This window comes from Dipodomys spectabilis, unplaced genomic scaffold (genome assembly GCF_019054845.1).
Source record: "Dipodomys spectabilis isolate Male_0828 unplaced genomic scaffold, ASM1905484v1 ptg000628l, whole genome shotgun sequence".
Lineage (NCBI taxonomy): Eukaryota > Metazoa > Chordata > Mammalia > Rodentia > Heteromyidae > Dipodomys > Dipodomys spectabilis.
In genome coordinates this window covers 939,793-967,497 of record NW_024871305.1, presented here as the reverse complement: position 1 = coordinate 967,497, position 27,705 = coordinate 939,793, and the positions used below count along the sequence as shown (strand labels likewise).

The window sequence follows — 27,705 nt, the reverse complement described above, 5'->3', positions numbered from 1 at the left end:
AGAAGATAAAGGGCCTTGCATCAGGTGGAGTCAGATGCTGCGGCCCGGGGTACAACCCCCCTCCCCAGCCACCCACCACGGTCCCTCGTTAGTTGCTCATTAATGTGCATGACTTGGAAATTGGCCGCTGGGCTGTGAAATCGCAAGCATCTGGAAGAAAATCTCTTAATTCGGAGGGGGTTTGGTATCCGCCCTCTGCTGGCATCCCAGGCGGCATGGCCTTTGCGAGCTGCGCAGGGGTGCCCTGCGGTTCCCATCCACCAGCACTGCCGGCCCCGGCCCTGGAGCAGAGGAGCACACCGCCGGCCTCTGCACAGGAGCACCCCCGGCTGGCAAGCATTCTCCCCTCTGTATTTGGAGCCAGCACTACTTGCTGGGTTGGCAGCTGTCCGCCAGGACTGCCCAAGGATCCTTCCTTTCTTCCCCATGGACCTGTGGCAGACACCAGGCTGGGCTCCTCATGGGAAAGTGGCCTCGGCTAGTTTCTCTGCGCTTACACCCATTAAGAAGTTATGATGAAGGCAGGTCTTGGGCCAGCAATGGTGTCTTGTCTTCCCCACACCCTTGGCTTCTTGGGGCAGAGGCTGGGGGCTGTAAGGACAGCACCCCTACAGCAGCTTCCACGGTCCTCCACAGGAAATGCACAAGGGCCCCAAGATGCCTGTATCTCAACCTGGGGCATCCGGGTGGGCCTTGAGAGTAAGTGCCCTTGTAACAGGATGTGAGGGGTCAGAGGTCGGCCAGGGATGGTGATGGTGATGGGAAGACAGGCGCAGAGGCTGGAGTGGAAGGTCTGGAAGACAGGATGGGGTGGAGAACGCGGGTGTGAGGCGGCCACCAGAGATGGGGAAGGCAGGGCCGACACAGCCGGGTGACAAACCTGCCACTCTCACCACTTTCCAGTGTGCATGAGTGGCTCTCAGTCACTCACAAGGCTGTGTAACTGTACACCAATTCCACACCATTTCCATCACCCCAGAAGAAAGCCTCTTCCCATGGGCCCTGGCAACCACTAATCTGCTTTGTCTCCAGGGATTTGTCTGTTTGGGACCTTTCATGTAAATGTGATCACACACACGTGCCCTTCCGTGCGTGCTGGGGCTTGGCGAGCCTCCCCGCTGCGTACCCTCGTTCCACCATCTGGGGGCTCTCCCCCCACTGCTCCTAGCGGGGCTGCGGGGCCTCTGGAAGCTTTTCAACTAGGGTCCCAGGTGGCGTGCTCTCGAGTGGCAGGAGGGGGGAGTGGAGGGCCAGGCCCGGGACTCTTTCTAGGATTGCTTCTATTTTTAAACATCCAAATTTTTAAGAATCTTAGTCATTGGGCTGGGAAGGTGGCTCAGGGGTAGAGCGCTTACCTTGCATGCATGAGGCCCTGGGTTCGATTCCTCAGTACCACATATGCAAAAAGAAAAAAGCCAGAAGTGGCGCTGTGGCTCAAGTGGTAGGGCGCTCGCCTTGAGCTGAAGAGCTGAGGGATGGCGCCCAGGCCCAGAGTTCAGGCCGCATGACTGGACCAAAAAAAAAAAAAATCTTAGTCTTTCTCTGAAATCTCCCATCTGATCTCTGGCAGCCATGTGAGAAACACTTGACGAATCTCCCTCCTCCCTTTTCCATCGGGCTCCCTCTACCTGTGGCACCCCTGTGCTCCCGCACTCAGGCCAGGCCAGCCCGTTTCTTTTAGGAGCCTGTGGCAGCCTTGCAGACTGGGCACCTGAACCCGCTGCCAGTCACGGCTCTGGGAGAGCTCGAGCTTTCTCTGCTGGGCTGGCTGGCCCTGGGGACTTCGCCTCAGTGGAGCTCCCGTGTCTCCAGGCAAGGACTGGACCTAAGTGTCCCATTCACAGGGCAGGATGGGGAGGAAGGAGCAGGGTTTCTCTGCTGTCACCACTCATATGGTTAAGGTCCCTGGGTGACTCTCCTTGGAGGGGACTCTTCCTGTGGACTGCTGGCCAATCTGTGGTGGTGGCTAGCTGTTGTCTTGACGGTCTTTTTTTTGTGGGTGCTTACTAAATGATGAATCCATACCAGAGACCCTCAGATGGGTTGGGGGAGCCACCAGTGTCACTTCCAGAGGCCTGGCTGGACCACATACCCAACAGCTCCTACCTGATGTTATTCAGCCAACACACTGCGCTCTCTAAGGCCCTGCCCGAGGCCCATGCAAGACCGTACACACACTGGGGCTACCAATAGTCTGAATCGTCTGACAGCCTCTCTAGAACATTCCCCCCAGGCAGACCACTGAAATCCCACTGCCATCATCCATCAAGGGCCACAAGCCTCCAGGACTCTTCTGAATGGTGCACCTTGTGGAGTCAGACAAGGGACCCCAGCACACGGGCAGCCACAGAGAAGCAGAAGAGCTGGACCTCGACAAAACGAAAACATCTAAGCTTCATAGGGTCCCATAAGAAGGTGAAGAAAGGTCGGGGCAGGGCTCAAGCAGCACAGGGACTACCTCACAAGCACAAGGCCTTGAGTTCAAACCCCAGTACTGCCCAAAGAAAAATATACACACTTCCCCTGAAAAAAGTGAAGACACTCCATCAAAATGAAAGAATGTATTTGTTAGTCCAATAAGGACTTGTATTTGGAACATAAAATAAATCCTTAGTTTATTAATAAAAATTAAAACAATCCAATTAAAAAAGTAGATGAAGACTAGACATTCTCCACAAAGGAGATGCACAAATGGCCAAAGAACCCACAGGAAGATTCTCCATCTGACTAGGCTTTATGAACATGCAAACCAAGACGACAAGAGCACCGAGGCACTCGGGGGCCTAACCAGACAGCCACTTCTGCAGTACTGGCACACCACTTTCCTCCAAAGGTGCCACACGGAGCAAGATTTCCCTGCTCCCAGTGCTGCTCACTGCAGCAGCATGGGACATCACACCCCAGGTGGCCCATCCACAGCCATCAAAAAGAAGCAAGTTCTGACACCTGGGAGAACCTTGAAGCCAGGACACACAGTGAGAACAGCTACAAGGGCACTATGTGGACACTCCACTGAAATGAAACAGGCAAATCCCCGACAGAGAGCTGGGGGGCCGTAGCGGGGAGAAGATGGGTGACTGCTAATGGGGCTGTGGTTTGTTCTGGGACAGTGTTCTGGAGTTAGCATGCCAACTAGTGTTTGCATAACCTACTGGGTTATACACTGTAAAGTGGAACATCTTGGAACAATTAACAGGTTAACTCAGAATTCCTGCAGATTGTCATAAACAGAAATGGACAAGTGAAAGAACTTGTTACACAAATTTTCAGCTTCAGACAGGTTATGTATATTTATTGAAAATTCCTCACCAACAATGGTGAAATCAAGACCCCAAATTACAAAACATGATGGCAGTTGATACTTATAAAAATGAAGCGAAGGTCTATGTTTCACAGATTTGTGCAAGTTTCCTTCAAATCTGTCCTCTCATCCGAAAGGAGACCACGGGATCCGTGTTGTGTCTCATGGTGTAATAGTAGAAAACTGCATTCCATTAACAAAAAAATAGCTTTGCTTCAAATAGCACAAGTCTTTAAAGTGACTCTTCTCCACAATAAATATAGAAAATAGCCTTTATCAAGCGCATGTATCTTAGCTCGGTCAGGGCGGCTGAGCTTACGGAGAAAATATGTTGTCATCTCAGGGCAGAGCCATCTCTGGTGCCTGGTCAGGCATGACACCACGTGAGGCTGCCCGTGGAGTCCTTCTTACTGGTGCCCAGGGCCATGAGGTACTTCAGGAGGTACTGCGGGCCTGGGTGCATCGGAGGAGGGGAGGCCCTGGCATGGGGACCCCTTGAAACGTTATCTGGGCTCCACTTGCCCACCAGGGTGATCAGGACAATGGTCAGCCAGACCAATGGTCACACTGACGGGGTCTTAGGTGGGTGGGCCTGCTGTATGAGCTGTGGGCGTTTCACCCTGGGCTTCCTCCGCTTCGGCCTGCTCTTGGCCTTATTGATCTGCACCACAAAGAAGGCCAGGACCACCATGGCTCCCAGGAAGGCAAAGACAGGGATGGTCTGGCCTACCTCCTGGTTGTAGCGGCCGGGCCTAATGCCTGCAAAAGACAGGGAGGCAAGGATTAGCAGAACAGCCTTTCTGTAAGAGTTGCTCGTCAGAAGCTAAAGGCCAGCAGATTCATTAGCTGACCTAGCAAGGCAGACCTCACTTTGCAGCCTGAGCCCAGTAACCGAGGCTGCTATGTGGTGTAGGGGAGTGTGGGCAGGACAGAATGTACAGCTGCATGCTCAGCATCTGAGCATGAGCACTCTTGTGTGCATGAGGGACTTTGCTCCTAAAAGCACCTGAAGATAGTCAAGTCTCCATCTAGGGAGAAAGAGGGCAGGCCAAGGGCTGTTGGCCAGAGGCCCTGCAGCATGGGACACCTGGTTGGAGAACCGGGGCGCCCTGCAGCATGGGACACCTGGCTGGAGGATGGGGGCGCCCTGCCTGTGTGGGACATGTGGCTGGAGGACCCTTGTGGAGATGTTGCTGAGGGGTCCTAAGCTTGTCCCCATCACTGCACCCTAGGCCTGAGTCAGCACACCAAGTCTCCAGGACTAGGTGGCAAAGACTAAGCCTTTATGATTCCTGGAGTTCTTGGTCTATTTCTGAAGTCCAAAGAGCTCCCTATTGGGAACTGTGACCCCCCCCCCGCCCCCCAGAAGGTGAAGTTCCCAGAGCTGCTCTGTGCTCAGCTGAGTGACTTGGTATCAATGGTCTGGCTGAAGGAGAACCTGGCTACAAAGTCTACTTAGGCTTCAGTGTCCTCCAGGGTCAGGGCAGGACACACCTCAGGGCCACAGGGGATCTCAGGCAGTAGGGGCTGGGAGAAGAAACGGGAGACCTGCCCGTGCACAGCTAGCTGCAGCAGGTAGCCTGAAGAACACAATACATGCTGGCTTGCACAACTTTCATACGGTATGCAAGTGACTAGAAACTTTAATAAAGGAAATGGAGAATGGACTTCGGAAAGAGTGCCATCTTCCTGCTCTTGGTCTTGCTGATCTGTATCACACACGTGTCCAGGGCTATCATGGTTCCCAGGAAGGCAAACAGGGGTGGCCTGGCCCATCTCTGGAGGAGGGAGGATGGAGGGCAGACCGTGGGACAACTCAAAAGACTCAGCATGCGAGGAAGTGCCTAAGGGCTCACCTCCAGGAATGTCCCAGGCACCACTCTCTCCAGGGGACAAGGGTCTCACTTGAGGGCGATTCGATCGGAAGTTGGGTAACACCACTTTGTCCAGGTCGATGGAGAGTAACTTCTGGTGTTTCCAAAGATTACTTCAAAGAAATGATGAAAACAAAGATAACCAACTGCACCAGCCCAGGAAGCTTAACCCAAGCCTGAGAGCAACACGGGTCTACAGGGCACAGGGAAGGGCTTTGTCTGCCTAACTACCAGCTCAGCAGCCAGTGGGAGCCATCTTTTCCAGGCCAAATCCAACCGCGTGCCATAGACCTCAGGATTTGTAACATCCTGGGTTTGTAACACTGTACACCAGCCCCTCTCCACTCACAGCACTTCTGCAAGGAGCAGTGGATGGAGGAGCCCAAGTTCCTCTCCCGAAGCAGTAAGAGAGTGGGCTCCACTTGAACTTCCTGAGGATGTACAGAGCACAGTGAGGACACCCCAACAACACATGAGAACTGGGCATCTTGTGCCCTTAAGGAAACTACCATCCAAAGAAAGAATGGGATAAAACTCACGAGCAGCCAAGCAGTGAAGAGAAGCAACACCTGCCTGCTTGGGCTGAAGAGTGGCAGCCATCAATAAAGCATGCACGCTCTGTGCGGGACAAGGTGTCCTACGAGAGGCAGTGTGCTCTGTGGGAGGGACACGGTGCTCTGGGTGGAGGACATTTCTGTGAGAGGAACGTGGTGCTCTGGGTGGAGGACATTTCGCTCTGTGAGGGACATTTTGCTCCATGAGAGGAATGTGTTGAGCGTTCAAGACATGGTTACTGCTGGTCTTGGTCTGAGGAACTTGTTTGAGCTAGTGCAACTAGACTTGAAGAGCATAGGGGCTGAGCACTGTGGACAGCAGCAGGCGACTTGGGAGGACCAGTTCAACAGAGGGAAGAGCAGGCCTGCAGCTGGAGAATGCCTGGCTCTTCTGCTGCCATCAGGAGGGGCCGTTAGACACAGGGAGGAGCAGGCCTGCAGTTGGAGAATGCCCTGCTTTTCTGCTGTCATCAGGAAGCTGTCAGCATGTGTCTGGTTGAATGAAGCCAAAGACAGCCAGTCCCATCAGCAGCACCAGGGTGGAGGTTAGGCTTTCCTAGGAGCAGGACTGGGAATTTCCAAGCCCATAACCTGCCTGTACTTGTGCACGACTTTATAGCTCTGGGGTAACCAGTCTGGACATTTAACTGGCAGTCATGGAATCGGTCATATCTGGGCTGAGTGTGCAGGGGCCACTCTGGATTCTAATGGCCACTCTACTCTGGAGCCCCATGACTTGGTGATGGCATTTCTCGGGAGAGCAGTCACAGTATCAGCATGCTCACATCACCACCACTGAAGTCTTTCAGAGAAGGCAGGTACAGGCGGAGCAACCTCCTCCTAGGGCTGAGGCTCCCATTACGTCTAAGGACATTTCACACAGCACAGCCCCAGACCCTGCTGCTGGCCAACACTACACTCTAGTCTTCACAACTTCAGAGGTCTCTGAGGACTGAGAATAATTTCCCACTAGATGGGAAATGTGAGATAAATTGATGCAGCAGCGCGTTAAGGAGCAGGGATTACTGAGGGTCAGTCAGAATCAAAACTGCAGGAGTTGGACTTTATCAGCACCTCCACGCACCTCATGTTTGCTGGCTTATCTGATGTGGACGGTAGATAGCGAGGGCACCATTACCTGTTTCAGAGCCTTAAACAGCTTGTGGAGAATAATTGAGTTTCTGGAACTTTAGTGAACACTGACTGTCCTTTGAGTATGAGCTGCTGAGCATGTCTGGAATTTAAAGTCTGGCTTGAATGCCAGAATAATAGAGGGTTATAAATACATAGGGTGCAAAAATGGAAGCATGTCAGAAGTTTAAATAATGGGGTGACACTAGAATGGCAACGTATTCAGTAATTAAAAGTTTAGAGAGAAGACGCTGTGCTGTTCTAGTCTCCTTGTTTGGACTGAGGCGCACTCTGGGTGAAGACACAGCACAGGCTGACCAAGTGCTGTTCACGTCAAGCAGAGAACATTTTGCCTCCAGTACGTGTGGAGCTCTGTCCACCATCCACACTGATCCCAGTAGGGGGAGGAAAAAGCATGTGGAGGGAACTATTGTCAGCAGAAGTGGGGGCAAGGAAATGGCACTCTTCTGATGGCAGTTCCTGGGATACCTGGCCCCCATCCTCCTCCTTTCATCCTGCTGGGGCAGGAGCACTGGAGAGAGGGAGAGCAGGGACTGGCTTATCCTGACCAAGAGAGACGGCGGTGGAACTTCATGGGTGGCAACTGGAGCGGGATGATTGGAGAAGAGGCGGGGGAGGGGGAGCAGGGCCACTCGGGCCCACAGACAGTGCTACACTGCTCAGTAGGCGGAGGTCAGGGATGGCACAAGAGGAGGTGCTCCCCTAGCAATACAACCAGCACGGAAGGTGAACGGTACCCACACACTCACCTGGGTGGGCTTCCATGGCAGAGGCCACACCCACAGGCAGTCTCCGCCCTGGCAAGTGACAAAAGCCTGTGCTTCACTTCATAGTGGACACCTCAGCAGGGAGTGCAACCGCAGAGGGTAATCACAAGCCCTACGCTGAGCCACAGTGGCTGCTTTTGGGGGGGGGGGGGGGTGTCTTGGGTTTTAAACAAGGACTGCCAGAGCAGCACAATGCTTATTTCCCAAGGCACTCTTTTGTGCCACCAAAGGGCAATATGGGACTCATCAGAAAATGACAAAGGAGTGAGTCACAGGCCCTGAGGGGCAGGGGAAAGGCACTGGCAGGCACTGACCTGGGCGCTGTCTCATTCAAAGGCTGGGGCTTGGCCCAGGACAAGTGTGGACAGGCTGGCAGTGGCCGAGGTTTCGGGTCTCCCAAGTGGGCTTCGAGAACCTTGGAGTAGCGATGAAGATGGTTTCCTGTGGCAGCAGCAAAAGCAACAAAAGAGCAGCCATCACCCAAGACGCCAGGGAGAAAATGGGCTTTGTGTCTGTGTGCCTGACTGCCGACCCGTGTGCAGTCCCCCACATCCCTGCATGCTTCCAAGGTCATCCCTGACGCCACCAGACAACAGGTGCAGCCCTGGCCGGCCAGCTGTTGCTAGTCATCTTTGAAGAAACAAATCTGAAGCCGGCGCCATGGAACCACCTTTTTCTTGCATAATTTTTTGGCCAAAGTAAGTGTGTGTGTGTGCGTGTCCCACAATTTCTGGCCAAAGTGTGTGTGTGTACCCCGCAGTTTCTGGCCAAAGTGTGTGTGTTCCCCGCAGAACCACCTTTTTCTTGCATAATAATTTTCTGGCCAAAGTGTGTATGTGTGTGTGCGCCCGTGTTAGTGTGTGTGTGTGTGTGTGCGCGCCCGCAGTTTCTGGCCAAAGTGTGTGTGTGTGCCCGTGTGTGTGTGTGGGTGTGTGCGCGCCCGCAGTTTCTGGCCAAAGTGTATGTGTGTGTGTGCCCGTGTGTGTGTGCGCGCGCCCGCAGTTTCTGGCCAAAGTGTGTGTGTGTGTGTGTGTGTGTGTGTGTGTGTGCGCGCCCGCAGTTTCTGGCCAAAGTGTGTGTGTGTGTGTGTGTGTGCGCGCGCCCGCAGTTTCTGGCCAAAGTGTGTGTGTGTGTGTGTGTGTGCGCGCGCCCGCAGTTTCTGGCCAAAGTGTGTGTGTGTGCCCGCCATTTCTGGCCAAAGTGTGTGTGTGTGTGTGTGTGTGTGTGTGTGTCCGCAGTTTCTGGCCAAAGTGTGTGTGTGTGTGTGTGTGTGTGTGTGTGTGTGTGTGTGCCCGCTGTTTCTGGCCAAAGTGTGTGTGTGTGTCCGCAGTTTCTGGCCAAAGTGTATGTGTACCCCGCAGTTTCTGGCCAAAGTGTGTGTATACCCCGCAGTTTCTGGCCAAAGAGTGTGTGTGTACCCTTCAGTTTCAAAGGTTCTGACATCTCTTGGATGTGGGCCATCTTTTACTATAACTGCTAGCAACATGTGGCTGAGCAACTGGAATGGGTGGTGGCATATGTCAAAATGATGCTTTTGATGTATTACACTAAAGTGATTAAAATAACTTTTACTTGAACTTTAGCCATAAAAATTACTTTGAGGGAAGTGGTGCTGTGGCTCAAGTGGTAGAGCACTAGCCTTGAGCTGAAGAGCTGAGGACAGTGTTCAGGCCCAGAGTTCAAGCCCCATGACTGACAAAAAAAAATGACTTTGGTTTTGTTTATTCCTTTTTGAGGCAGGATCTCGTTATGTAGCTCTGGTTGACCCTAGACACTCCAGCTTCAGCCTTCTGAGCGCTAGGATTAGTCAGGTACCACTATGCCTGGCATCTTTAGCTCTATCTCCTTTCTGTGTTGCATGGGCTGGCGGCCACACACTCAGCAGCAGTGTTCTACAGTTCCAGAACCCCCGTGTGCTCATGGGAAATGAGCGTGCCCTTCACACACCTACTGGGTTACACCTATCCCTGCACAGCGCCCAGCCTGGTGTGTTATCTATCGAGTGCTATCCCTGTCCTTGCCCACTGCAGGGCCTCATCTTGGTGGTAAAGGGGACGACGGACATAGATGACCACAGAGGCCACAGTGCCTTCCATCTTGAGTCAGAGAGGACAGCGGCTGCACTCCCTCACCACCCAGCCAGCCCCCAGCAGCCAGCAAGGAAACATGGGCTGCTCACAGGCACACAGGCCCCACTGGCTACAGGACATGACTAATTCCCAAAACAGCAATGCGGGGCTGGCTCTGTCTCCCTGCTGAGGCACCTGGGGGCTGCATACTCACCTTCCATCCTCTCGGGAGGGGCCGAGCCCACCCCGCTGGGAGGGCGCTGCCGGTTCCCCGAGTGGCTAAGGCTGGGAGGGGTCACCCCATAGGATGTGTACTGCAGAAGGGCATCCAGAAGCCAAAAGCAGTCTGCAAAGGCAACAAGCAAGCTGTTAAGGAATGAGTTTGTAAAACCAGCTATCGTCACAGGGAAGCAACAGAAAGCTAGCCCCCAGAACGAGGGGAAGGGGTTTAGGACGTCTCAAGTCCAGGTCCCCTCTTCCCACGAAGCATGTGCTTTCCACTCAGTCCCCAGCCCATGTGCTCCACAGCTTCACCCCCAAGGGTCAGTGCAGGTCAGTGTGACTGGGCTGGCTTGGCTATTTGGTTGTCACACTCAGCCCTGGACCCTCATGACCAGGCTCATGCAGAGACATCCATGAGAAAACAATGGCCTGGAGAGTGGGGACCCCCAGACCAGGGGGCAGAGGGCAGGGCTGGACAGCATGACCAGCAACCAGGGGCAGAAAATGTGATTTACACTGTGAGGGGCACAGCCAGGGTGGTGGGTTTGGGGTCCCTCAGCCTGAGTTTCTGGGTCCCAGACACACGGTCAGGCCTTTTCTCAGGCCACCTCGCATCTCCGAGCCATATGATGGCTCCTTCCTCAGGGGGCTGTGATGCCCCATCAACACCACCCGGGCAACCTGACAGAAGAGTGCACTACATGCTCTTCTTGAAGCAGCACTTCTGGTCAAGGCGTGAAGCCCACAGAAGATGCTAAAAGCCACTGTTTGAAAGGCAGGGATACGACAGTCCTCCCAGGTATTTAAAATTTTAATAAAGCCTCTTACCAGGAGATCTCAGATCTTAAAAGAGCATCTCTGTGGAAACGAGACATTAATCTTCCATCTACTGTGACTCTAACCTCATTTTTTTAATTTCTAAAAACCCAGTCATATTCTAAGGCTTTACATAACACCTGAAACTTAGTCAGCCACAACTTAACATGGGAGCTGGGAGAGGTGCAATGCACTATGCTCAGCTCGAAAAGGAAGCCTGTGAACGCTGGGTGCTAACAGTCCCGTCCCGTCCCTGCCCTGCCCTGCCCTGCCCTGCCCTCCAGTGAGCTGGGAGGTCCTGGCTTCCTCTTACCAGTTAGGAAGGCAGAGCACCTTCACTACCCTACTTTAAAGTCTGTGTCCCAGCTCAAAAGCCTTTCATCCAGAAGACCTAAGACAAGAAGGGGGCTGAGTCTTCTCTCTTTGCCCCTATCTTTATCTCTTGCTGATCAGAGACAGCCATGAACAAGAGTGGACCAGAGCAGAATAGGGCGCTCCCACATGGTTGCACTTGCAAAGTTCACCCTGCCCAGCGGGAAGCAAAAGCTGGTTCAGCTGAATCCAGGGCTTACACACAGGTCACCCTGGCCCACTGGCTGTGGGCTGGGAAGACAGGAGTGGCATTGAGGCCTGTAAAGGCAGTTTTCTTTTGCCTATTAAACCTATCAACCCTTAGATACTTATCAGAATATTGCAAGCAATTCCAGTCCCTGGAGCTCTCGAGCCTGCTGTCCCTGGCTTCTATGAGCAGGTGCTGTTCATTCACTAGCCTCTCAAAAACCCTTTCCAGGCACAAAGGAAATGTGGGGTTCCTGTGTTCAAGCCCCTGTGGTAGCTATTGTTGTTCTGGAGTACTGGGGACAGAACCCAGGGGCTTGTGCTTGTGTGTGGCAGGCAAGAGTTCACCCCCACAGCCCATCCCCTGCTTTATCTCACCCTTCTGTCGGTGACTATCATCCAAGCAATTGGAGTCTCCGTACAGCACAATCCGGCCTCCACCCTCAGACGGAACCTGATAAAGTCCCAAAATGGGGACATTTTCAACAACTGCCGTTTCCTGCTTTAAAACCTCCAATCCTGGAACAACACAACAATGAAACAGAAGAGGTCTTGTTGGGGAATTATTTGTTTTCTAGATTTAATCTACGTGACCAAAAACAAAACCAAACGAAACCCTAATATTCAGTCAAAACAGTGCAAACTTTAAGAACAGGAAAGCAGTATCTCAAGTCTCAATTTCAGTTTTAGTAAAATTCTACCAGTAGCTCTCACTACAGTGTTTTAAATATTTCCCTAATAATAACAAAACCTCTTCATAATTCTAAAATTCTACCAGTAGCTCTCACTACAGTGTTTTAAATATTTCCCTAATAATAACAAAACCTCTTCATAATTCTATCTGTGGACACTTCCTTGTAGCGGGAGCTACTGGTGGAATTTTACTAAAAGCCACAAGTACAAATGTTCCATAAGGAAAGCATTCCTACCTCTGCCTCCACAGATGACACAGTGTGGAATGTTTAATGAGGAGGTTAAAATGGGATAAATGCATGGGCGGCAGTGTCAGGGGTATCGTGCAGTCTCCTGCTGTAAAGCAACTACTTTCCTCGCACTGAAAATGTGCCCACCCCCTCCCCAGAAGCCAGGGCTTGATGCAGCAACAAATCTAACAGGTCTATGGTAAGTGAGTGCTGCATTTCTGGCCCTCCCTGTATAGTCTCACAAGGAGCCAAGTAGAAGAAAATGCAGTGTTCTCTGGAGAAGGGCAAGGTGGAGCAAGAGAACAGGAGAACTAGGGAAATGTACACCAAGTAGCCATTTGGCCTCCTGGCTTGATGAGATCCAGCATAACCTGGACTATACCCCATGTCAAACCAAAGCAGTTGAGTTTTATTCTCAAATACCAAATAGACTGTGAATGGTTAAATCTACCTTTGATATACTACCCCTCCCTCCCCCACCCTGCCTTGTCAAAACGATGAGCTGCCAGAGGGTAGCAAACTAATCCTGTGATCGTGTTTTTCACCTTTTCCCTGCACCTAGCACTGGAAGTACATGCCTATGAGAACTGCTTTTGTTAGGAAAATTACCACAGGGAACTGGGCTGAGGGCTTGGCAAAACATGATCAGTGTGTCCTTGTGACAGTTGAAATGTATCTCTAGGTAACAGAATTGTTAATGGACTGGCCTTGCCTTGAAGGGGAAAAAAAACCTGACAGTTAAAATATACCCCTAGGTAATAAGGATTGATCTGCCTTGAGGAAAGAAGAAAACCCTCCCAGGCAATATGAATTAAGTTCTATCTTGTAGCCATAAGCAGGTTATCTGAGAAATCTTAGCTTCATGTCTTCAGTGAATAAAACAGTCCCTAATTCTCAATTCCGGAGAATGGTCTCTTTACAGTGGTGGAGGGTAGGCATGCTGAAGACTCACTACCTGCACATGCGATGTGTGGGAAGAACATCCCCAGGTCCTCTTGCTGCCCTATGCTCCACGCCGGGCTTTCCAAGGCTTACCCCTGCTCCTCCCCACTCACCAGGCAGGCTTTGCACACAAAGCATTTGGTGATGTCATGGATACTGAGCTGGGGACTGACCTGCCTTCCTGGCAATGTCTGCCTGTAGCTGAAGCAGAATGCTAAAAGATGGTCAAATTTTTTCTAAAGTGATCTGGAAATTACCAAAGCAGAACCACCCACCGACAGAAACAACAAATATTTGAGCTTCCCTCTTGAAGGAATTCTGTTTCTTTTACAATGGCCCCTATATACATATATTCAAATTACCAGCAAGAGCCAGGCTTATATTAAGTAGTATAGAAATACTACTGCAAGAAGTTTTAAAATGAATCGACAACAACAAATCCAGGCACTCGTGTCTAATGCCCATAATCCTAGCTTCTTGAGAAGTTGAGGAAGGAAGATAGCAGTTTGAGGCCAACCTGGGCAAAAAAGCTTATGAGACTGCTTCTCACCCCACAGCTGTGAGCGATGGTATGTGTCCATCATCCCAAGGCACATGGAAGGGTGACTGGGATGCCAGCCCAGTCCCAGCAGAACATCTGTAAGCAAGCCTGTTTCCATGGAAGGTAAGCTAACAGCATGCATGTCTGTCATTCCAAAAGACAAAGGGAAGCCCACTGTAGGCTCAGTCATGCAGCCTAACCTAAAAGTAACCAGTAAAAAACAGGACTGGAGGCATACATACACAGTTCAACAGTACCAAGCCAGCTGAGTTCAAATGTCTAGTACTGCCAATGAAAAGAAAGGCAAAGAAGGGCTGAGCTGTATGTAGCTCAGTGGCAAAGCGCTTGCCTAGCCAGTGCAACGTCCTGGGTTCGATCCTCAGTACCAAAAAAGACAAAAAAAAAAGGGGGGGGGGGCAAGTAGATCACACTGTTAATGGAGCTTTCGGGGGTTGATGTAAATGTTCTCAAAAGCAGACTGTGCCAGGTGCACAACTTTTGTTGATACACTAAAATTCATGGAACTGAGCAAATTAGAAGGGTGAATGCTATGCTGTGGGAGTGATATGCAAGAAAGCCATTGAAAGAAAGAGGGAGGGAGGGAGGAAGAAGAGGAGAGGAGAGGGTGGAAGATAAAGGGGAGAGGAGGAGGGAGGGAAAAGGTAGAAAAAGAGGGAAGCAAAAAACCTGGGAACAGCATTCTTTACCTTGGTCCTTAAAAGTCTGTGTTATGACAATGCCATCTTCTGGAAATTTAGCAATACTGCACCCAGATGCATAGTACACTAGAAAACAATTGTTCAGAGTCACAGGTGCACAGAAACCCCAAGCACTCCACCAACAGCTACTCATTTACCCAATGTACAATTTTCACTAGTGCATTCTTCTCTCCCATCTGGATCTATTTGTAAGACTGTCTGTAATCTTGAGAATATACTGTTTCCTTGTCGCACTGAAATTAAGTGATCACCTCAAAATTCAAGTAAGAAACAGATTAATATACAGTGCCTGAACACAGGGCAAGTCAGAGAAGCCAGAGACACAGGGCAAGCTCAGTCAGGGCTCGAAGAGCCCGTCAATAGTAATTATCATTATATGGGCCACAAAATCACAGCTAGAAATTTATGTGGGAGCAAATATTATTTTATAAGTAATCAGAACCTATGAGGCATTTCCTATTTGAGAATGAGTAGTGCATGAAGACTCTTAAAGGCAGCCCAGAAATTTAGGACAATTGCATTCAATATTTTCAGTTTGTTTCCTGATGCTGGGTTTCCTGGATAGACTCCAGGGCCTTGCACATTTTGGGTAAACACTTTTCCCTCTGAGCTACATGTCTAGCCCCAGAGGCAGTTCTGAAAGCACTGACTAATCCTTTCCAAACGCTAGAGTGCTTAGGAATCCCATTACCCTGGCTCTGAGACTTCCCTTTACCACCCCTCCCCCTTGCTCATAGTACATAGCTCATGCCTACGCTCACACAGACATAAGCCTTACTGTCATGGCTGGCCAGGGTGAACTCCCCTTCGTATAGGCCATCACTGAATGCCATGTTCCATACAGACAGCAGCTCATTCAGAGCTGGGATGTTGGCACCTCCTGTATCTGGCATCCACCACTGTCTGAAAGAAATGGCAACAGCAGAGAGGACAAGAAGTAAAAACCTACACATTTCATGTATCCCTGACAAAACTACACATCTCAGGTAACAATCCCATCCACACCCAAGTGTCAATGGGAACCAGTTGCTTGGTTTGAGAAAAACTTCAAACAACTGGCAACCCATGTGCAGCATATGGCAAGGCTTTACTTTATGGCACTAGAATCAGCACTTCACTGAAATCACCACCTCTAACTGCTCAGCCACAATCAGAGAAGCAAGGGAAAAGACACACGAACCTTACACAGTCAAGTCACAAGACTATACAGAAAAAAAATCCAACAGAAAAAAAATCCAAATTTATTACAAGTAATGTATTTGCTAGTCTAGAGATCTTGATCAACAGCTAATTAACTAGAAAGTCTCCAAAGTTTTTTAGGTACATTTTGAATTTGCCTACCTTACTATTAAAAGATATAGAATGGAACAGGACTAAACAGAAACCTAAAGCTTGAGTACCTAAGATCGACAAGGAAAGAGACCACCTCTAAACTGTGTGTCAGGTCAACGAGCATCTTTCCTTACAGGCAATTTCTTTCCATACAAAGCGCTTTTCCACTCCTGTTCTCTGCTACCCAGCAAGTCACAAAGGCATGTGCCACCTTAGCTGCCCCAGTACCTCGTGTTTTCATCATAGAACTTCACTTTTCTCATGACGGAAGTGTTATACCAGTCACTGAAGACCACGAGCGAGAGGCCATTGTCTACGTCCCTCCTCAGCTTGGTGATCTCCTCAGGGAAGTACTCCTCCTCACTGTCCACCATCAGCAAAGTCCCTAGGGACAAAGGGTCAAGGCTGAGGACAGCCACTTCTGATAGCAGGTGCCACTGTTTTAGAAACAGTGACAGTACTGACTTTTGATGTTGTTGTTGCTGCTCATGGAGCTCAAACTCGGGACCTGGATACTATCCCTGAGCTCTTTTTCCTCAAGGATAGCCCTCTACCACTTGGAGCCATAGCACCATTTCTGGTTCTCTGGTGGTTAACTGGAGACAAAGATTTCACAGGCTTTCTTGATCAAGTTGGCTTGGAACCATGCTCCTCAGATCTCAGTCTCATGAGTAGTTAGAATTACAGGCGTGAGCCACCAGCACCGGGCTGGTACTGACTTCTAATGGTTTGGTTTGGGCTACCCTGTAGTGAATGCCACAGGAGGAGGCAAGGAATAAGAGAGCAGGCATTGCTAACTAGTGCTGGCTGCTCGAAGCAGTAAGATACAATTAAAACTAAAAACAAAAACTGCAGACATCTCTGTCCCCCCATGTCTAACAACCCTGTGTGTAGTTGGGCATCATAGCCATCATCACCAAGGATGTGTGCACATCATCAGAGCCTCCCTCCCGGCCTCCACTCGATGGGAGCCCCTGCCCAGGTTTCCTTCAATGGTTCACTTTCAGACATTTAACATGTGTCCAATGTGCGGCTCACCATACTGAGTGGCGTCAAAGCATGTGAAGGGAGCGCCAAGAACCTCCACAAAGTAGCCCATGCTTCTCACATGCTGGTACATATCCCTGAAGTTTGTGTGGATGTGATCCCCATTCCTGAAAAGCAAGAGCCACAGGGATAAAGGCCTGTCCTGTTATGGGATTGCCTCAGAAGTGCAGCTGTCTCTGAAGGAGCAGTGCCAGCCTGGGCAGAGGCAGCGTAGGGTGCACAGAAACAGCACTTCGGCTGTGGCAGAAAGCAAACAGCCAGCAGCCACTGCATCTGGCAATGAGCTTAGGGCATGGCCACAGGGAGGCAAGGAGGCTGGTCCTCAGCCTGGAGGGCAAGCGCCATGTCTTCTATCAGGGACAGCCTGCGTGAGACTGACTGACAGCACGGCTTACTTGATGTGGCTTCTCCAGCCCTCTCTGCCCACAGCTCTTGGCAAAACCAAGGGCCAGGCAAGTCAATGCTCCCCGGCCTCCCTCTAGAACCTGTTTCTACAGTAGCACAAGTGTGCTGGCTTCCCTGTAGGGCACAGCCCTGCATGCTGCTCTCATATCCCCACATCCCTCTGCTCCTGTAACCCAATCTTCCAGTGCCTCCTGCTCCCTCTGATCCTGTACCCTAATCCAATCTTCCAGCCTCCCATCCACCTATTTTAAACATGGACCTAAATACCTAACCTAAAGCAGAAACGTCTGGCTTTTGGGCCAAGAACAATGTGTCTCAGATGGCCTATAAGGGACAGCAAGTGGGCAGGGGTGTGTGAGGGGCCACAGAGGGAAGCGGCTCAGTCTCTGCCAGATAAATGAGTCAGAAGAGGCATCAGGAGAGCTTGTTTTCATGTGACACTTGGGAAATGATCAAGAGAACAGAGTGACACAAGGAGGCAACATGGCATCCAGGTGCGGGATGCTGACGACAAACTCAGGTGGGGGCAAAGGATGGCACACACAGCAGGACAGGCCAGCTGAAGGTGACACTGACTGCATTTACTGGCTAACTGAATGGAGGAGGTGAGGGGAAATGATAACAAGGATTTTACAGCACAAATTAATTGCCAGTCCTGGGCACTGTCCCTGAGCTTTTTTGTTCAAAGCTAATGCTCCACCACTTGAGCCAAGCATTTCTGGCTTTTTGATGGTTGATTGGAGAGAAGAGTCTCAGATTTTCCTGCCTGAGCTGGCTACAAACTGTGATCCTCAGATCTCAGCCTCCTGAGTAGCCAGGATTACAGATCTGAGCCATCAGTGCCCGGCTGCAGCAGAATTCCTCTAAGTTTATTTGTGAATATTTAGAAGTTGAGATGTCCTCAGAGCATGACAGAATTGCCAACAGGGCACCATGAGGACAGGGGTTTGGAGCGCATCAGTGCAAGGCAGATGCTTACCAGTCCAGGGGATCGTTTTTCATCCGTAAGTTGTCCCTGGGGAAATAGCCTGGTGGGTAGCGGAGGTTGTGGTACTGATCCCAGAGGACCCGCTTACTCCGAGGAGGGGTGGGAATTATTTTCACCTTAATTGGGAGCTTCACTGTTGAAGTCTGTTCAGCACCATTTTTCGCCTTGAAAAAGAAAACAAAAATCCCTGGAAATTTGGAATGTCCTTTTCCAGGAAAAACTCTTAGGTTTTTCAAGTTTAAAAATATCTCTTTTCTCTTACGTTTTCTTGAAACAGGGTCTCACTACGTAGCCCAGGCTGGTCTTGAATTCTCAATACTTCTGCCTCAGCCTCCCAAGTGCTGAGATTACAGGCATGCACTACCCAGTCTAGCTTAAAAAGGTCATTTCTAAAGCCAGGCACTGGTGGCTCACGCCTGTAATCCTAGCTACTCAGGAGGCTGAGATCTGAGGATCATGGTTCAAAGCCAGGCCGGGCAAGGAAAGTCCGTGAGACTCTTATCTCCAATAAACTACTAGAAAACCAGAAGTAGCTCTGTGGCTCAAGTGGTAGAGTGCTTGCCTTGAGCTGAAGAGCTGAGGGACAGTGCCCAGGCCCAGAGTTCAAGCCCCACGATCAACCGAAAAAAAAAAATGGTCATTTCTACTTACTATTTGAACCCACATTAAACACCAAGTAACAACAAACGTTCAGGTATCACAACTAATTCCATTCTAACTCAAGAGTTGAAGACTTAAAACTCAAAGCACTTTGTAAAAGAGAGTAGAGCCACAGAGGACGACTCTGTATTTCCTTTCAGGGAGGCCTGCTTCCGATGTGCCCAGGCAGGTCCTTGGTGCTGTGGGGCCAACAACAAAGCCAGCAGCCTGTTCTCTGTGAGGCTGGCCATCGATGCAGCCACTCTGGAGGCAGTGCATGATGGTCCAGGGTCATCCTATCTGCCACCTGTAGTTCACACCCAACCCTCAGCATCTTCCTCTCCTTCCTGGCTAGGGATGGTAAAAGGTCAAGGAAAACAGGCCTCTGCCTGACATGGCCTTACTTCTGCCTCTGCTGGGGAGGCCACCGTGATCATGACATGGCCTTGGGCAATGCCTTCCCACGAAGCTGCCTTCTTGGTCACAGAAATGGAGATGGCCAGGTAGCCGGACCAAGGCCACAATACCGAGGAGGAGGAGAAAGCAACTTCAATGTTGTCTCCATTCTGTGGTAAGTAGGGCTGCCAGTCAGGCTGCAGGAAAACAGAAGCCAAGCCAAGGTGGAAATGAAATGCATGCAGAAAACAGAAAGGCCTCATATCCTTCATTACTTACACTGGTTATTGGAAATATTTCAATAAGTTGGCAACTTGATACACGAATATCTAGAAGCCCGGGGGCTGTATGAAAGATACCAGATAAGCCTGGAAAATACCGCTTCAAATTATCTTCCCGCATTACATAAAAAAGGGGGACACATGCACAGAAGCTGTTTGCCAAGGAACTTTTACCTGAGTAGAAAGCTTATGTAAATCAAAACACTCAGATTTGAGGTTAGATGTGAGTTTTATGCCGACAGATTCCAAGAACTCAAAAATTAAAATGGCATGGATTCGAATCCTTGCCTACCACACGATTTAAAAGTATGTATTTCAGATTAGGTATGGTAAGTCTTATTTTTTAAAACAGTGGCAGTGTTAGAGGAGTGGGGCTATAAAGAATGTTCTAGCTTTTTTCCCAGTCCCTTATTGTTCTGATGTTTACTTAGCAAGTAAGCAGTCAAGAAACTACAAAGAACCCTCCAAACCCAAAGGCCAAGGAGCAAAGTAATGACAGCCAGGCCTGCGTCACAGCCACCACGGTGCAGAAGGAGAAGTGATGGGGCCTAGCTGCCAGAAGCCACACCCGAGACACTGGAGCAAGAGAGCAAACAATGTCCTCACCTTCTGATGCAGGACTAGCTATGAGAAACCCATGTCCCTATAGAAGAGACTTTCCACACTTTAGGACAGATAACTAAGGCAAAAATGTCTAGGCCATGCTAAGTCACCGTCCAGTCAGAGAAGCATCACCTTATCCACAATTCTCCCAGTGACACCCATGCCATTGAGGATGGTGACATTAACGATTGTTGGCATTCCTCCATAGTAGATGGGCTGTGAGCAGTAGGGCCACATGTAGGGACACTCAGTCAGGTCGATGTAGCTGGGGCTCAAGCTGGAATAAGGAAGAGTATGTCAGAAACACAGGCCTCTTAGTGACCGAGGAGCAGGAAACAGTGAACCATGGTCTAGCTTGCGGGGCTGGTGTGGTGTGAGGAGCTTGCTATGGGGCGCTCCTGGGTTCAGAAGGCTGCTAGGCAGTTGGTGGGAGCTCCTGCCTCTGGAGGCTGGAATTGTGGAGCTGCTCTGGCTAACAGAGAACAAGTGTGTGGCCAGCCCCAATGGAAACCTAGACCGAGCCCCAGGAGGGTGTCCCTGCCTTAGAGCGGCCAGGAAGAAGGAGTTAGGAAGCTAAGCCAGGAGTTCTCAAGACCGTGCAACTGAGTTGTCCTCTTTCCCCACAGGTCCCTCTAAACTCTCACTGTGCTGCTGAAACTCACAACCATACACTCAGCTGAGTCCGTGAGTGCTAGCAGAGCACAACCCACAGGGACACGGACAGAACTGGTGTGAGGGCTGGAGGAGTGATCAACACTTGTTTCAGTTTCCTTTATCTCAAATGAATCCTGCTGGGCCAGCTCCATTCCTAGCTCAGCACGAGGGGCATCTAACAAATGGGTATGGCCATGTGACAACAGAGAAACTCAGATCCACAACTAAATATGGCCCATAAATCTAAAATCACTTCAAAACAGGACAAAAAACAAAAACAAAAAAAGCCCCCCCTTCAGACCCATCAAGAGAAAAGACCTGACAAAACAAGTGCCTGTCAGTCTCTAAGAAAACCAGTTATGTGATAACAAAGGCTAGATGAGCTATCCAGGGTAGGAGGAAATCATGCCCCACAAAATGCAGTGAGTTTCCAGATCCTGGACAAAGAACACAAGGGGAACGTGAAGGGCAGCATCGTGGATTCCTAGTAAGACAGGCCTAGTGGTGGCACCTTACTTTTAACCTGTATTAAACGATATCAGCTAAGGTGGTGTCAGCGAGGAAAGCTGGAAACAAGTTCTTGAGGATTCTTTCTTGCAAAATTTTTGTAAATCTATGTTAAAAGTTTAAATATGCCAACAGGGAGTTGCCATTTTCTTTAACTACTTACACTGAAGATAACAGAACTTAGGTGACTCAGTGGGTTGAGTTCTGCCGTCAGCACGCTAGTAAAAGCCACACCATAACCCAGAACTGAGCACCCAAATGCTAGGCTGAGTGTCCTTGAGGCTCTTATGTGCAGAGGGAAACCTCCAAGGGACCAGTGAAGGAGAAAGGCCCACTGAGACCAGCACACCCACCTTGCCTGTGGCTTGTAGCTGTTGAGGATCTGATAGGCTCTAAGGAGATCCAGTTTGCCATGCCCTTGCTCAAACATGTTGGCTCCAGGAAGCCTCCGGGCTGATGCGATCAGGGCCTGCTTCATACTGGCAGGATTCACCAGCTCACGTTTCTGGACTGTGCTGCGGGAGAGTAAAAATTTGCTCATTTCCTCTCAGTGAAAGAATGAAAACTGGACTGTCCCTAACTGCAAAGGTGCAACTGTGTGGCCCCCTAGTCTTGTTTCAGTTCTAACAGGGGTTTCTTGGGTGAAGCCAAGCAAAGTGACTGGCTGCTGCACCTGCCTCAGGATGAGCTGCTCAGTAAGTGACCTTCCAGATGGTTTTCTGAACAGTGATTTTATCTAGCCTGTTTGTTTATGCAAAATTAACTTTCCCAATAATGATGAAATCTATCACATAGGATGCAAGAGGTAAGAATACTAAAAAGGTATGATCCCCATGGGAGGGGTGAACACAATCTGGGACATCAGCTGGCTGGGGAAGAAAATGAGCATAAGCGGATGCTGGAGAGGGACTCAATGCAGGACGGGACAGAGGTGTGGGCTGGAGACCAAACCTTTGTCTTTTTGTTCCCGCATCTGGAGGATGAGTCACCCAGGTGGATGAGGCCTGGATGTGTGGACCTCAGACGCTTTCAGCATTTCACTGTCAGAATGCATCTTGGAAAACTAATACCCAGCTCTACCTAGCCAGGAACTTAGGTAGCTCTATCATTAAAACATTCATTGTGGGTCTGTAACATTCATTTTTGGAGTCCTCATTTCCAGCATGAGTAGCAGGAAATATCTGTCCCTATTTTAACTTTGTTTTACTAAAATAACTCCTTACTATCACTAAAAAAAAAATCCATTTTGGTCTACCTATAGATCTTATACAAGTAAATTTTAATTTCCAAGTTGGGAGGAAAAATCAATAGGCACAAAGCCTTGGAATATTTCTGCATGACAGTTTGGTCTCAGGGGTAGGCAAGTTTTCTAAATGGAAAATCTGACAGAAGGAGATAGAGAACGATTAATTCTTAATGACAGAATAAAATAACTGCTAGAAGCTATAGGTCAATAGTCCTCCTCCACTTCCTACCTATAAAGCAAAGGGAAAGGTCAGGCTCCACTTCCCTGTGGCTCAGCATCTATCACGAGCTATTGTCAAGCTACAAGGTATTCCTAACATCACAATAGGTGTTTTTATCTCCAGCAGGAGATGAAAGCAAAAGCTTTCCTTGATGCTGAAGCTGTCTGCAGTCACAGCTGTCACTGGGAATGGCGAGTTCCCCATCTTCTCATCCCCCCTCACTGGGCAGCACAGAGGTGACAGCTCCACTGAAGCTGGAACCCTCACTTCCTGCTAACAATCACAGCAGGTGGGCGAAGTGGACCGTGTTTTGTTACCAGAATGCACAACACTAGAAACAAGAGCCCTGGCTGAATCTCTGGCACTTGGCAAGAACAAAAGCATGAGTAAGCTATACACCCGGCCTCCCTCCCCAACACATCTCAATGTGTGCCTGGGGGAGAGAGCCATATTAATGGGAGAGATGAGTTTCTAGCAGCAAAGGCAACTCAGAGGCCACTGCAGCACTTTCTAGAACCTACCTCTGACCTGTAGGAGTGGACAGATACTTGACCCAAGTACTAGTAAACAAAATAACCTCTGCCATCAGAAGCTAAAATAAACATGCAACTCACTTACTTAAAAAAAAAAAAAAATTTGAGGATGGGAATATAGCTCAGTGGTAGAGTGCTTGCCTAGCATGCATGAAGCCTCAGGTCGATTCCTTAGTACCACATACACAGAAAAAGCTGGAAGTGGTGTTGTGGCTCAAATGGTAGAGCGCTAGCCTTGAGCAAAAGAAGCTCAAGGACAGTGCCCAGGTGCCGAGTTCAAGCCCCAGGACTGGCAAAAAAACAAACAAGCAAGAAACTACAACAAAAACATATTCACTATCATTTGCCTAGTTTAACTTTTAAATTAGCACAGAAAAGATTTCACATGCACAGTATTATCACAACAGTGTCCAAATGTGGACCTCAGCTAAACAGAAGTCAATTTACTGAGAGATATAGGGGTGAATGCAAGCTCCAGAGGCTGGTGCTTAGCACAATGAGCAGGAGCCCACGAGGTTCACCTGACCACAGGCGGGGCAAGCAAGCTTCCACCCCACCTCCCATGTCTGAGAGCTCCCTACCAGGCACACTACCTGCAGAGATGGGCCTGTGCCTCAGCTCTGCTCTGCCATAGATGAGATTTAACAGGGAAGAACCCAGCCTGCCCCGCCCCTCACAGTCCAGCCTGAGCTGCCACAAAAGCAAACAAGGATCAGCTGGGCGCCACTGGCTCACGCCTGTCATCCCAGCTATCCAGGAGGCTGAGATCTGAGGATCACAGTTAAAAGCCACCCTGGGCAGAAATGTCCATGAGACTCTTATCTTCAATGAACCACCAGAAAACTGGAAGTGGCGCTGTGGTTCAAGTGGTAGAGTGCTAGTCTTGAGCTGAAGAGCACCCAGGCCCAGAGTTCAAGCCCCACAACGGACCAAAAAACAAAAAAAACAAACAAACAAGGGTCACTGAGAAGATGGACATGCTCACCTGCTTCACAACACTGCTATCTCTCTGTACCCACAACATCAGAGTGGGCATATTAAGTGGGTACAACAAAGCTGACGACTCCTAACAGAAACAGGACATGGAAAAGATGCAACTTCTTCCCTGACCAATACATGGCACTCAGGTGAAGAGAAAATGTACAGGTCTAGCACACAATGTATTTAAAACCACAGTCAATAGCTATTCTCCACACACAGCGCTCTCTGGCTTCCTCCAGCTTACAAGGTGCGTTGGCACACATCACCTAACCCTAACAGCGGGGACCCCACCTCTCCTGCAGAGATAGCACCAGTCTGCATGCCTTAAGCCCCAAACCCACTGTCTGCCCCACTGTTGCCCCTTTGCCCCAAGGCCAGATAGAGCTGACACTCTGTGCTGCACATGCTTACCTCACTAACAGGGTAACAGCACCAGCGACCACTGGAGAGGCGACACTGGTCCCTGAGAGGGCCCGGCACCCCCCTTTCACACCAGAACCTCGCACTCCAGCACCATAGGTGACAATGTCAGGCTTCACACGACCATAGCCTCCTGGTAGTTCCTAGAAACAAGAACAGCTTGGTTCCCCCTGGCACATAGCCACGTGGGGACAGGAGTGAATAGATCAGGACAGAAACACAGGACTTTACACACTGAAACCTGAGGCAGCTACAGGCTCGAATCTGAAATTCCCTGTAAACCAGAAAAAGCTGCAGTGCTAGTGTGGGATTCAGAATCATTTTTAGTATGTTTTACAATACCCAGTAAAAGAAGACAGCCAGAAAACAAATTATTATTATAATTGTCTGTCGTGGGGCCTGAACTCTGGGCCTGGGCGCTGTCCCTCAGCTCTTCAGCTCAAGGCTAGCGCTCTACCACTTGAGCTACAGTGCCACTTCTGATTTTCTGGTGGTTTACTGGAGATAAGAGTTTCACGGACTTTCCTGCCCAGGCTGGCTTTGAACCGTGATCCTCAGATCTAAGCCTCCTTAGTAGCTAGGACTACAGGCGTGAGCCACTGGTGCCCGGCAACAAATTATTTTTTAAGTGCTAGTATTTTAGCTAGTTGCTAAAACCAGACACTAGTCAGTCTGAATAGAAGTGAGAAACTGCTCTCTCTAGATAAGTTTTAAATGTTAGAAAAATCAGAAAACTAAAAATTAGAAAAAAGTAGCATATTTCTGTGTGTGTGTGTGTGTGTGTGTGTGTGTGTGCATGCACATGGTCTGTTTCAAAGGGAAGAAGAAGCCAATGTAGGATGACCACATTAAACCTGCAGTCAGTTTAAGCACTTCTTAAGTCTCCTGAAATTTGGAGCAAAATGAGAAGTACAACAGAAGCTGATGTTCCTTTCATCCTTCCCCCCTTCCTTCTTTTTTCTTTTTGAGATACATTCTTATTATATAGCCTAGCTGGCCTTAAACTTGTTACCACCACACTTGGCCAGGATCTTAAATTCTGTTGAGAAAAAGCATACCAATGTCTCACAAAAGGAATGTAGGAGGATCTGTGGGCACCGAGGAAGACGTGTCAGCCCAAGCACTCTCTGTAGGTAACTAAAGAACACTGCTCAGACTGCCACTGAAAAACAAGTCCCCGATGAGGGCCAAGGATGTGACATCCCGTCACAGATCATTGAAGACGCCTACACAAGAGCCTGAGACTTGCACTGGCAGAGGCCAGGTCCCCTCTGCCCGAGGAGTACAGATAAGGACACGTGGCATAGCACAGGGTGTGGTCCCTGTGCTGAGTGGAGTCGCTGGCGTGCAGGCAGTGGCAACTCCAGCAGGTGGCATCCAGTGAATGCATCAGGAAGGGAGCCCTGGCAGCTGACAGAAGGGGGCACCCAGGAGCGCACAATGTCTTGCACTAAGGCTGCCATAGAAGACTATCCCATGGAGTTCTGCAGATGTGAATGAGTCCCAGGTGTGATTCTGGGGCCTTACTTGGGACCTCGAGTTGGAGGTCCTATGCAAAGTTTGAGCACCAAGAGATGACCTGACACCAAACAATGCCAGGGCAGGTGTCCCCCAGCCACCTCAAGGGTAAAAGTACTTGAGTGTCACTCTGAGGGAGCTCCAAATTCTGAATCAAATTTCTTGTTGCTGGGCAAGGGAGGGTGAACTCACTGTGAACCCACTGGGTTATAAACTTGCTGGGAGTCATTCTGATTTTATGAAACTAAATACTATTATTTCCATGTTAGCAGATTTCATATTAAGCTTTCTTACTGGATTTACTTTGAAAGGTGAAAAGCAAATCATCTCAGTTGCACTGAGGAGCCCTGAGGGTGAGTGAGCAGAGTCAGCTCACCTATGAGCAAGTTTTACTCAGAAACAAGCCAAGAGGAGGAGGAATTGGGAAATGGCCCTCAGAACCATTCACACCTCACAGTGGCTCTGGATGCTAGACTGAGACAGCACACACCAAAGGAGCTGGAAGTTTTGACTTCCTGAAGACCACACGCCCGCAGCCCTGGCTGCTTATCTATTGTGTGCTAAGAAGTCCATCTCAAGGCTCAGACCCAGGCTCTGGGGGCCAACGTTAGACTAGTACAGGAAAGCATACCCAAGTAGTCATTCCCCTGGAAGAAAAGCGGGCGATGTTATCTTCAAAGTCAATGCCACCCACTCCAATCACATCCATCTGATCAGCAGGATTATTCAGAGTGCTAAATTGGGACACACAAAAAAAAGGGGGGAGAGAAATAATTTACAATGAATCATTCAAACAAGGAAAAACACTGCCAGAAAAATCTAAAGCTTCCTTAGGTTCTTCTGTGACAAGACCTGTGCAGCTCTGACAGGCTGCTACCCTCCTCGGTCTTGTGAGATGCCACTGCCCTAGTCAACTCCACACTGTTTAACTACTACCTCTCACCTGCAGTGCTCTTCCTCTTTTCCCTCTTCTCCCTGTCACCTTACCACACAGGCTCCCTAACTTGCTCCCTACTCTGAACTTCCACGTGTGAACATGTCACAAATCCACCACCTAACTACATATCCTCACATCACTTCTGAGTTGTTCCAAGGGTACTCATTCTGCTTCCTCCACCAGATTAGCCCCAACAACATCACCGCAGAGGATGAAGCATCAATTGACCTTTAGCAGTGCACCTCACTTTCTCAGACAAAGTGGGTACAACTATTACCCTGCCATCTTCTGCCCTTAGAGAAAGCCCTCAGAGAATGGCCAGGAAAAAAACAAAAACAAAAAAACCCAAAGCTGTTCTCTCCTGTACATCAAGGGTACTAGATGTGCAAAGAAGCTACTGTGACATTAGTAATGACCAAAAACATACAAATTCTAAAATCAACATGAAGTGCTTCTGAAATAACCAGTTATGTGCTTAGACATGCACACATCTAAACTCCATTATCAAAAGGAAAAACTCTTTGACAATTCAACAACTGTAACAGATTCCAAGTGACTGA

At 49.5% G+C, this 27,705-nt stretch overlaps 1 protein-coding gene across 3 annotated transcripts in view; it reads right to left on the bottom strand.

Moving 5' to 3' along the window:
* Positions 1-27,705, bottom strand: part of Mbtps1 (membrane bound transcription factor peptidase, site 1) — a 57,152-nt gene that overhangs the window by 8,888 nt on the left and 20,559 nt on the right. Inside the window, exons 9-23 of one of the 3 annotated variants that reach the window (XM_042671435.1) lie at positions 26,840-26,942; positions 24,682-24,833; positions 21,644-21,805; positions 20,262-20,406; positions 19,254-19,442; positions 18,202-18,374; positions 16,809-16,924; positions 15,999-16,155; positions 15,217-15,341; positions 14,427-14,504; positions 11,692-11,832; positions 9,932-10,063; positions 7,963-8,089; positions 5,158-5,288; positions 3,858-4,060 (exon numbers count right to left, since the gene is read on the bottom strand). In XM_042671435.1, the coding sequence (XP_042527369.1) occupies positions 3,864-4,060; positions 5,158-5,288; positions 7,963-8,089; positions 9,932-10,063; positions 11,692-11,832; positions 14,427-14,504; positions 15,217-15,341; positions 15,999-16,155; positions 16,809-16,924; positions 18,202-18,374; positions 19,254-19,442; positions 20,262-20,406; positions 21,644-21,805; positions 24,682-24,833; positions 26,840-26,942 (2,128 nt within the window). In that variant the 3' untranslated portion in view covers positions 3,858-3,863. Of the gene's footprint in view, positions 1-3,263; positions 4,061-5,157; positions 5,289-7,962; positions 8,090-9,931; positions 10,064-11,691; positions 11,833-14,426; positions 14,505-15,216; positions 15,342-15,998; positions 16,156-16,808; positions 16,925-18,201; positions 18,375-19,253; positions 19,443-20,261; positions 20,407-21,643; positions 21,806-24,681; positions 24,834-26,839; positions 26,943-27,705 lie in introns of those variants that run through there. The other 2 variants (XM_042671433.1, XM_042671436.1) reach the window with 2 other exon arrangements.